Here is an 11,608-nt window from a genome sequence, read left to right on the forward strand (position 1 = left end):
TGACAGGAACACTGGGGATGTAACTCAGATGGGCGCTGTCCACTGCACACTCATGTGGATGGGTGATGAACTTAAAAAGACGAGTGTGCTCACGAAATTCTCCAAAGCGCACTTTGAATGACTGCAGGAGATTAGATGTGAAGCCCGCTAGCTGCTGGAGATCAATATGTTGAGCAGGTTCACTTACTGTGCATGCATCTTTAAACTTTCTCAGTTTTTCAAAGTGTAAAGAACGACCTGTTTCAATGTCCGTGATGAAGAGTTCCAGCTTGTTTTCAAATGCAAACACTGCTTGTTGAAGGGATAAGACTGTATTTCCAACGCCTTGCATTTTCACATTGAGCTGGTTCAGATGTTCAGTCATGTCCACGAGATAGTAGAACTTCAGGAGCCACTCACTATTAGCTAACTCAGGATGCTCAATGTTTTTCATTTCAAGAAAAGTCCGGATTTCGCTCAGACAAGCCGCGAAACGGCTGAGCACCTTCCCTCTTGACAACCAACACACATTGCTGTGCAGAAGCAGACCAGGATAATTATTCCCAACTTCATCCAGCAGTGTTTTAAACTGGCGATCATTTAAAGCTTGGGCAACAATAAAGTTGGCCGCCCGAATGACCAGCGACATCACCTCACCAAGCTGCTTGCCACACATCTGAGCACAAAGCCCCTCCTGATGTAGAATGCAGTGAAAACTTAGAATGGGTCTCTTTTCATGTTCACGAAGAAGCGTTACAAATCCTCTGTTTTTCCCCACCATGCACAGAACATCATCAGTACACACCAAAATAAGTTTATCCATTGGTAGGTTTTTTTTTCTTTAGCGAACTCAGTGAAAGACTTGAATAAATCCTCCCCTCTAGTTGTGTCTTTCATAGGCAAAACAGCAAGACTCTTTTCACATAGTGTGTCTCTGACAACATACCTTGCAATCATGCTGAACTGGAATAAATGGCTTATGTCTGTTAACTCATCCAAAGCGAGAGAAAAGAATGATGCTGCATTTATGTCCTTCACTTGTGTTGCCTCAATTTGATTTGCCATCATGATGGTATGATTGTGAACAGTTCTTGCCGACAGAGGCATGTCTTTTATTCATTTGATTATCTTGTCTTTATCTGAAAAGTCATCAAAAAGTTCATTGACAACATCAAGCATGAACGTTTTGGCATACTCCCCATCTGTGAATGGCTTTCCATTTCTAACAATTGCTAAAGCACCAGCAAAGCTAGCCGAATTCCAGTCACCTTGTTGGGTCCAAACACGGAGTTGCTGCTGACTAGCTTACACTCTGCATAGTAGCTCTTGACATGCTTTCTTCCTGCTGTCCCTCGCTGGATATTTTGATGCAAATGTAGTATGGTGTGTGTCGAAGTGCCACTTTATATTTGACCGTTTCATCGATGCAATTTTATCATTGCATATTAGACACACTGCAGAACCTGCTCTCTCACAAGGTGAATTCCTCTGTCCATTTTTGCTGAAAAGTACGATACTCCTCATCTTTTTTTCTTTTAGCCATCTTCTTCGTCAAAAGAATTTCTGCAATTAGCTAGCTGACTACTTGATTCAAAGGAAGGAAATTTACTTCCTGACCTCACAATGACCTGTGTATGTTAGGCATTATCAATAAAAATTTGGTGTTGTCCTGGAGGACATCTGTGACTGGCTCCAGCCACCCGCAACCATGAGCATGAGCGATAGGAAATGAATGGATTGTAATACATGAGAATATTATATATTTTTAAAGTTATTATTTTCTTTTTATTAAAGACTTGTCTGCAAGCCAGATGCAACCATCAAAAGAGCCACACCTGGCTCACGAGCCATAGGTTCCCGACACCTGTGATAGAGGATAAGTGATGTGAGAAGAGGCTTAGAAATACTCAGCTGTATCTGTAAGCCAGAGATCCAAGGATCTGGGCTGACACTTGTCACAGAAACCTAACTGGGGAAAGTGGTTCTGAAGCTCAAGGAGGGGGTATTAGTGCTCTGGAAACCCTTGGGGGATTTAAGAGACAAGAAACTGATAAAGGTGGCCCCCTAACACTAGTCTAAGGTGGGTTAAAAGTCTCATACAGCCTGACCAGGCGGTGGCGCAGTGGACTGAGATGCGGAGGACCCAGGTTTGAGACCCCGAGGTCGCCAGCTTGAGCACAGGCTCATCTGGTTTGAGCAAAGCTCACCAGCTTGGATCCGAGGTTGCTGGCTAGAGCAAGGGATTACTTGGTCTGCTGTAGCCTCACGGTCAAGGCACATATGAGAAAGCAATCAATGAACAACTAAGGTGTCACAACAAAAAACTAATGATTGACGTTTCTCATCTCTCTCCATTCCTGTCTGTGTGTCCCTATCTATCCCTCTCTCTGACTTTCTCTCTGTCTCTGTTAAAAAAAAAAAAAGTCTCATACAGTCCAAGGGCTTTGGGCTTTTCTAGGGACCCACATTGATGGGGCAAGAACTCCCTAGCTGGCTCCAGGCTTTGAATGAACTTGAATAAGTTTGAAACTTGTCTTGATATCTGTGTCTTTATTCATCTCTAACTTCCATAGGGACACCATTTTACTCAGTTGTGTACAGGAGCAAGTTTCTCCCAAGGGTAGTCAATGTATACACACAGAGATACCTCTGTCCACATCACACTATTCTCAGGAGATTTTCCCAGTGAGCTGCTTGATGAGGCAGCTTTAACACCAGAGATAAGGTACCATGAACCTGTGCCCAGCTCCTCAGAGGGAACAGTGGAAGGTGCTGGAGGAAAGCCAAAGAATATGCTGGGGGTTTGGCCTCCAGGCCTCCAAAGTGAGAACAAATAGTGGGAAAATAAAACAGAGAATGTAGGAATAACAGCTAGCATTTATTGATCACCCTATACCAGGCATTATATAACCATACCATAGCCCTGGGAAGCAATTACTATAATTTTCACCATCCCCATTCTATAGAGACAAGGTTTAGACATAAAATCACAAGTTGGGTGCTTGTAAGTGGCAGAGCTCAGGTCATAGATCTGGGTTCCCTTGTTTATTGAACAATCCCTTTAGGCCACTAGGTCACAGAGCTGCCTGCTACAAACAGAAACCTGGATCTGGTTCTCCTGGCAACTTGTAGCCAAGAAAGCAGCATTTGCCTCGATTTCTCCAAATTTATCTTTGCCCAGGACTTTCTCCAGTAGGAACCCCTTCTCCAGCATTCTTGCTCCCTTCCCAGTGCCCCAAAGGGCCAGGAAGCCCTCCCCAACTTCACCGTCCAAGATGCTCGGCCACCTCTCTTCCCAGCACAGAAGGTCTTCTGGGCCACTGGCTGAACTCTCGAGTCAAGCCAAGAAGCAACTGCTCGGAGAGCAGGGTAGGAGAGGCCCAGAGGCCCCCCTCATCTCCAACCCAACTCCAGGCAGCTGGAGCTTCGTGCTGCCTGGGGTCTGGGACAGCTCAGGGGGGCTGTAAATTTGCTTCTCCTTGGATTCTCAATCTGAATTGGCTGCCAGGAAGACTTCATGGAACAGAGCCTGCTCCACCCCCGCCATCCTCTGGTCACAACCGTCCTTTGTCAGACCCTGCTTCAGAGACTGCCTGCACAGGAAGTGGAGGGAGGCCTCACAAGCCCCCAAGATCCCAGAGCTAGGTTGTCCAGGCATGGCTCCAGCAAGCACTCTGAGAATGAATGGCTTCTCTTCTCTAGGTCATCTCTGGCTGAGGTGTCTGGAGTGGAGGGACCATATAATTCAAGCCACACATACATGATGGCCATAAACAGGAAACATGCTGGGTGCCTGGTGAGTACTAAAGTGAACAAAACCTGCCATACACTGTCCTTCACGCTCTTCTCTGATTAACAGGGCACCTGTGCTGCATGACTCCAGCGAGTATTATTCCTATCAGAGCAGAGGCAGATTAAGGTTGGTTGAGGCCCCGGGTCCAGAAGAAAATATTGGGTCCGTTAAAAAAAAAGAGAGATAAGGAAAATAAAAATACATGTTAACCATATTTTTAAATAAATAAAAATGTTATGTACTATTAATGTTAAAATTGCACATATGAAACCAAACTTGATGTCATTAGAAAAAAGTGTGAAGTTGGGGTTTTGTGAGGCCCTTCAAAAGTTGGGGCCCAGGACGCATGCCCAGTGCACGCACCATTAAATCTGCCTCTGTATTGGAGTCTATATGAATGGCACCCCCGGGAGATTGTGCAGTGCTCAAGCTTGACAGTTATGCATGGTGGCCCTGCCAGTGAGACACCTAAGACATATAAGGACAGCACAGAGTAAGCAGCACAGAGGATGGAGATAACTTCTTGCTGGGGGTTCAGGGAAGGTTTCTTACAAGAGGTAATGCTTGAGTTTGGTCTTTGAAGAACAGGGGAGAGAGTGTGGAAGGGTGATCCAGGTGGAAGGCATGGGTGAACAAAGGGCACAAAATTGAAAACCATCTAACTGAGTTTGTGTGGTGAAGGGAGTGGGAATGAGCAAAGTGGGAAAATAGGCTGGAGAGGTAGATAATTGGCAGAACACAGAGGGTCTTAGTTCTGAGACAATAAGGAGTCATTGCAGGCTTCTGCTCAGGGGAGGGACTCGAATGAGGCTCTTCAATGGGAAAATTAATCTAGTGGCAGGATTGACGATTAACTAGCAGGGTCAGTGAGGAGACCCTCTGCAGTGGTCCCGGAACTGGGTCAGTAGCATGCCAGAGGAATAAAAGCAGGAAGATGGAGGGAGCACTGGGAAGGGAGGAGGTGGGCATTGGCAAGGGAGCTCCAGGTAACTTCTTGTTTTCTTCCTGCTCCTCAGGGTTCTCCTAATGAGGACAGACAGATGGACCCTGCGGGGCAGTATCCAAGAGCACCTGGGTTGAGGTTGTCCTCCAAACCAGCCTCTGCTCTCCAAGCAGGGTTACAGTTTAGGGATCAGGTATGGGGTGAACCAGATCCTCTCTTCTCCCCTCTCGCCCTAGCTGCAATCACAGCTTTGTCTCCAAAAGCTGCAGAAGATAAGCCAGTACCACCCTTGTCCAGCAGGCCCCAGCACCCACAGTCTGTCTTCATGGCCCATCTCCCTTCTTTTCTTGAAGGTAGGTTGCTGTCAGAGGGGAGGGAGAAGCAGGTCCCACAGCCCAAGAAGCTCCCCCTTTCCTTCTTCTCCTCAGGCTGTGTCTACACTTCCCCCCATCTGTCCCTGGTCCCATCTCCATGGTCAGGTCAGGGCAATGACGCAGGAGTCAAGGGACTGGGAGAGCAGAGCCTGGGGGTTGGGGGGTTGGGGACAGAACACATGTGCGGACGTGTGTGGACGTGAGTGTGCATGTGCTCGTCTCACAGCTGGGATCTGGAAAGGGAGCAGAACTGGGCTCTGAGGGCCAAGAGGGGCTGGGAGCCTGCCTGATGCTGAGAGGGAAACTGGGACCAGAAGGCAGAGTGGGGCGTGCAGATCGACGTCTAATACACCAGGTCTGAGGTGGGCTCCCAAAGCAGGCTCAAGGTGAGCTGAGGGCAGGGGAGCAGGTGGAAGAGAGTCAGGCCCTCATTACTTCGCCAGAAGCACACCAGTCTCTCCATTCATCTTTCTGAGCCCCTCTGAGCAGGGGATCATGCTCTCCCCTCCCCTTTATGGCTCCCTCACTTCATTCAGGTTTTCATTCAGTTCACCTTGTCAGCATGCATCCTTGCCTACCTGATCTAAAATTGCAAACTCTTCTAACACTCCTGGCTCCCCTTCTGTGCTTGTTCTTAGTCCTTAATGCCATTGGAGATCCTCTCTTTTATTCATATTTGTGTTTGTTGTCTGTCTCTTTACTAGAATGTCAGCTCTACCAGGGCAGGCACTCTTGCCTGTTTTATTCACTGCTCTATCTCCAGGTCCTGGCCAAGAGTAGGTATTTATACATACTGTATGTTTCTTTTATTTTTTCCTTCCTTCCTTTTTTTTTTCTTTCTTTCTTTTTTAATTCAGTGAGAGGAGGGAAGGTAGAGACAGACTCCTGCATGCCCCCTGAACCAGGATTCACCAAGCAAGCCCACTAGGGGGTGATGCTATGCCCATCTGGGGGGGGGGTAGCTCCATTGCTCAGCAACCGAGCTGTTCTTAGCACCTAAGGCGGAGGCCATGGAGCCATCCTCAGTGCCTGGCACCAACTCGCTCTAATTGAGCCATGGCTACAGGAAGGGAAGAAAGAGAGAGAGAGAGAGAGAGAGAGAGAGAGAAGCAAGAGAGGGAAGGTTGGAGAAGCGGATGGACGCTTCTCCTGTGTGCCCTGACCGGGAGTCAAAACTGGAACATCCATATGCCGGGCCAACACTCTACCACTGAGTCAACCAGCCAGGGCTATATATATATATATATATATGTTTTTCTTTCTTTTATTTATTATTTTTTTTTGTGACAGAGACAGAGAGAGACAGAAAGAGGAACAGACAGGAAGAAAGAGAAATGAGAAGCATCAATTTTTTGTTGCTGTTCCTTAGTCTCCTTAGTTGCTTAGTTGTTCATTGATTGCTTCCTCTGTGTGCCTTGCCCAGGGGACCACAGCAGAGCGAGTGACCCCTTGCTCAAGCCAGCAACCTTGGGCTCAAGCCAGTGACCTTGGGCTTCAAGCCAGCGACCTTTGGGCTCAAGCCAGCCTCCGTGGGGTCATGTCCATGATCCCATGCTCAAGCCAGCGACCCCACCCTCAGGCTGGTGAGCCTGTGCTCAAGCTGGATGAGCTCACACTCAAGCCCGCGACTTTGGGGTTTTGAACCTGGGTCCTCTGCATCTGAGTCCAATGCTCTATCCACTGTGCCACCGCCTGGTCAGGCTATATGTTTCTTGAATGAATAAATATTTAAGAAATAAATAATTCCTGAACGAATGAATGAACAAACAAACATTTTCCATTCTTTCCAAACAAAAACCAAATTCCTCAGGGTGGCTTTCAAGGCCCTTCACAATCTGACCCCTCCCTAACCAGCATCCTGGCCTGATCTCCACCTTTCCTTTCTGTACCCTAGATCAGTGGTCCCCAACCTTTTTGGGGCCATGGACTGGTTTAATGTCAGAAAATATTTTCACGGACCGGCCTTTAGGGTGGGATGGATAAATGTATCATGTGACCGAGACAAGCATCAAGAGTGAGTCTTAGACGAATGTAACAGGGAATCTGGTCATTTAAAAAAAATAAAACATTGTTCAGACTTAAATATAAATAAAACGGAAATAAAGTAAATTATTTATTCTTTCTCTGTGGACTGGTACCAAATGGCCCACGGATCAGTACCGGTCCGTGGCCCAGGGATTAGGGACCACTGCCCTAGATGCATGTTCTTACTTTCACTTTGCTAAATTGGCCTCCCACGCCTACCTCACATTTCTTCCCACTGAAATCTTACCTGCCCTTCAAGGCTCTGAGCTCAGTATTAACTCCTCCATCAAACCTTCCTTGACTTACCCAGCTAAAAGAGCTCTCCTTCTTCCAAACACTTACAGCTCAGCTCTGCACACTCCAGTCCTCACACAGGGCCCTGTGTACACATCTTATCTCTACAGCAAACTACTAACTCCATCCAGGAGACAGGAGCTAGGTCTTGCAAAGTGTGTGGTTGAGTGTTTTGAACAAAGAAGTTACTGAACACATGAATAAGTATCTCTGATATCATGAGACCTGGGTAGGGAGTGAAGGAATATATATATATATATATATATATATATATATATATATATATATATATATGACTACCTGTATTGGTAAAACTTTGCTGCCTGATGAAACCTGCACAAGGTGAGACTGGTGCTTTCATCACACCCGTTTGACAGGTGAAGACACTGAGGCTCACAGGATGAGGTCATTTTCCAAGGTTTGAGAGCCAGCCAGCCTTGGTCTCCTGCTTTAGAGAGCTTGCTCCTCTGCCTGAGGGCTTTCTGGAAGCTGCAAAGGCTTAGCTGCAAAACTGAACTGCCATCATTCTCGGCATTAGCTCTATTTCAGAGTTTGTAAGAATTCTGCTAGGCAGGCTAACCTGTATCAGATGTCAAAGTGCATATATGTCTTGCACAGCATATCATGTGCTTTGTACTTTAAAATTTCAATTTCTAGGTTTCAGGGTCCTAGAAAGTGAGGAATGCGGGGTGGGGGGAGAAGACCCCTACATTTCTTGTCCCATAACCACCATCACCCCCATCAACTTCTTCCACATGAACAACACTGGTTCTAGAGCAAGGTCAGGGACTGTGAGAAGGAAGGCAACTGAATTGCCCCTGCCAGCACCTTCCGGGCTTCCAGACGCAGCGCCGTCTCAGGAACCCAGGCACATCCAGCTCTGAGACCGCCTCCCGCCCCCCCCCCCCCTCCCGCAAGACCCGATGCCCCCCTGGGAGGCCTGGGCATCCCCAGCCCTTCCCAGAGTGGTCCTCCACTTCCAGACACAGGCACTCTGCCCATCTGGCTGGTGCGCACCCAACCACACCTCCCGGAATCCGGGGTCAGGCGGGCAGAAGGGTGTCCCTGCACCCGCGTCTGCCAGGGCTCGGCTCCCGCCCCGGCGAGCCCGCGACCCAGGCGTCCTGCCCCCTGCTCTGACCTCCTGGCCCCCACCTCGGGCGACCCCTCACGCACACAGCCTCTCCCACCCCCACACACGCACGCACACATGCTGATAACAGTCCCGACCCCCGGCCGCAGCTGCAGTCCCCAGGCCAACGCCGGCCGGTCGCCTCGTCGCGCGTCCTCCCGGACGCCTGCCCTGCGCTTGCTCAGCCCGACTCCCGGCTCTGCAGCCCCTGGACGGTGGCCCCCTCCTCCGGCCTGTGGGGTGGCCCTGCCCCACCGAGATTCCCGGGATGAGGGCTCCGAGCGCTGGCGCCGGGCGAGCCCCTGGTCGCTGAGCTGCCCGGCGGGGCACGGAGATGGGGGTGCGCGGTGAGTGCTCGCCCGCTGAAGAGCGACCGCCCCGCCCCTGTTTGAGAAGGGATTTGCCACTAGGACTGTTGGCCTGGAGGTGGCTGGGTTCAAGGACCCGCGACTAGCCGAGGGACCCCGGAAGGGCAAAGGGGGTGGGGCAGTCTCCACGTGTCGGCGGGCTTGGGGAGTCCCCGGGAAAGGCAGAATGTGACTTGGGGACCGGGACGAGGTTTTGGGGTTCGGGGAGGAAAAGAGTTATGCGGGAGGGGAGGAAGTTGATACCTGGGTCCTGGAGCAACCACCAGGATCTGCGGGAGGGGAAGCCTCTGTCACAGCCAGATTGAAGTTTGGCCCCAAGAAGTGGAGCCGGTAGCTGGGGGGTGGGGTGTGCGCTCAGCAGCAGGATTGAATGAAGGCAAAGGAGGCAGAACCTGAGCGCTTGGAAGGTTGGGGTTGGGAGCACTAGCCCAGCCAAGGAGCGGGATGTGTGAACCTGCCTCTCCAAACCAGCTCTTCTCCCTTGCGGGCCGCACACCAAGTCTGATTCTCTTTTCTAGAATGTCCAGCCCTGCTGCTCCTGCTGTCCTTGCTGATGCTTCCTCTGGGCCTCCCAGTCTTAGGCGCCCCACCACGTCTCATCTGTGACAGCCGAGTCCTGGAGAGGTACATGCTGGAGGCCCGAGAGGCCGAAAATGTCACGGTGAGGCCCCCTACCTAGGACATTCTGCAGAATTTCCTCTCAGAGGCTCGGGGATCTCCTCCAAGATCCAGGAACCTGGAATCCTTCCTGGCACTTGGTTCAGGCTGAAAGTAGGAAGCCAAAGCCCCCAGTAAAAATGATAAAACCGGTAGCCCCTAACGCATACCTGGAAGCTAGGTAAGGGCCAGAGCTGGAGGACCTGTGGCCTGTGGTCTGGGCTGGGAGCCCTCGGGAGCCTTAATCCCTGGGGTTGTGTTTTCAGATGGGCTGTGCTGAAGGCTGCAACTTCGGTGAGAATATCACCGTCCCAGATACCAAGGTTAATTTCTATGCCTGGAAGAGGATGGAGGTGAGTTCATTTTTTCTTTCTTCTTGAGGAGTCTCATTTTGAGAACCTGACAGGGTGGGAGGGAGAATGATGATAGAGCTAGAGAAGAAATGGAGCAGCAAAGCTGAGGACTGAATGGAATATATCCACTTATTTCTTTGTTCATTCATTTATTCCACAAACCTTACTGCATGCCTTCTGTTTGCTCAGCTTTTTGCTTGGGGCTGCTCAGAGAGAGGAAGGGGCTGACTTGGGCCAGCTGACGTCAAATCTCTGCTCCTTTTAGGTTGAGCAGCAGGCTTTGGAAGTCTGGCAGGGCCTGGCCCTGCTATCAGAAGCCATGCTGCAGGGCCATGCCCTATTGGCCAATTCCTCCCAGCCATCTGAGACCTTGCAACTGCATGTGGACAAAGCCATCAGCGCCCTGCGCAGCCTCACCTCCCTACTTCGGGTGCTGAGAGGCCAGGTGTGTAGGAATAGACCCTCCCTTACACTCTATTTGCCCTTTCTGTAAAATGGGAGAATAGCCCTGCCAAGGAATACTGAGGCTTTCCTCATAACACTTCCAATTCTATCCTGAACCCCATTTATTTCCCTCCAGAGTCCATGACACTGCAGTAATCTTTTGTTCTCTCCTTGACAGAAGGAAGCCATCTCCCTTCCAGAAGCAACGGCTTCTGGTGCCCCACTCCGAACATTCACTGTTGATACTTTGTGCAAACTTTTCCGAATCTACTCCAATTTCCTGCGGGGAAAGCTGAAGCTGTACACAGGAGAGGCCTGCAGGAGAGGGGACAGGTGACCAGGTGCTCGCTCCCTGGGCACATTCACTACCTAGCTCACCACCACTGCCCATGTCACACCTTCCACACCACCACTCCCAACCCCCATCCTGGGGCTATCAGCTCAGCACCAGCCTGTCCCACAGACACTCCAGGGCCAGCGGTGACATGTTAGGGGCCAGCAGAACTATCTAGAGCTCAGCTCATTTCTAAAGCTGTCACATGGCCAGTCTGAGGTCCTGAAGCAAAAAGAATCCTGAGGAAACCAGCTTAAACTTGGGACGACACCATGCTGGAGAGACACCAAACTCGTCCTGGTGCTCCACAGAACTGTGATGCCAGGACAAGCTGGAGGGCAAATTTCTCTTTTTGTACCTACCAAGCAGAGGTAGGATGGACTGGAGAATTCAGGGAGCAAGCCATAAATTCTGTAGCTCTCATGGGGTCTCCACGAGCAAGAGCCCCCTGGACAACGAATGTGGCGGGAGCCATGAAGATGAGATGAAGGCTATCCCCTGGCTCGCATAGGGTCCAGCTTTTGTTTAGTTTTCAATCTTAGTGGCAAGAACTGAAACCATAATATGGCTCTTGGCTTTTCTGTTTTCTTGGGAGCCCCCTACTTCCCTGGCTCTGTCCCCATTGTGGCAACAGGCAACAGGCCTGGGAAACCAAAGGTGGAGGGATTGGGCCCTACGTGCTGCCTTGCAGGGCCTGTCTGACCTCTTGACCCACTGGGAGTGAGGCCATAAGCTCTGCCCACACTGGTCAATAAGGTGGCTCCATTCAAGGCTATTCCTCAGTAGGCAGTTACCAACACTTATTCTTTCTGTCTCTTCTCTGTGACCCCTTCAGCTAATGTCACATTCCCAGCCTTTGCCACCTCAGTGCACCAATCTCCTTTAAATTCAGCTGACCTCTTTCCTTGTGGA

General features: G+C 50.1%; 1 protein-coding gene across 1 annotated transcript; it reads left to right on the forward strand.

Annotated features, from left to right (window-relative positions):
- The first annotated feature begins 8,874 nt into the window (after positions 1 to 8,874).
- On the forward strand, positions 8,875 to 10,699 carry EPO (erythropoietin). Its single transcript, XM_066379936.1, has 5 exons — positions 8,875 to 8,887; positions 9,427 to 9,569; positions 9,832 to 9,918; positions 10,184 to 10,363; positions 10,541 to 10,699. The coding sequence occupies exons 1-5, from the start codon at positions 8,875 to 8,877 to the stop codon at positions 10,697 to 10,699; spliced, it is 582 nt and encodes a 193-aa protein (XP_066236033.1).
- Positions 10,700 to 11,608: the final 909 nt, after the last annotated feature.

Source organism: Saccopteryx leptura, chromosome 4, assembly GCF_036850995.1.
Source record: "Saccopteryx leptura isolate mSacLep1 chromosome 4, mSacLep1_pri_phased_curated, whole genome shotgun sequence".
NCBI lineage: Eukaryota > Metazoa > Chordata > Mammalia > Chiroptera > Emballonuridae > Saccopteryx > Saccopteryx leptura.

Bases quoted from the DNA above. Each gene is read 5' to 3' on its own strand.
- EPO (XM_066379936.1), top strand. The intron at 9,919-10,183 runs GTGAGTTCATTT...TGCTCCTTTTAG, and splicing joins ATGCCTGGAAGAGGATGGAG to GTTGAGCAGCAGGCTTTGGA. The intron at 10,364-10,540 runs GTGTGTAGGAAT...TCTCCTTGACAG, and splicing joins TTCGGGTGCTGAGAGGCCAG to AAGGAAGCCATCTCCCTTCC.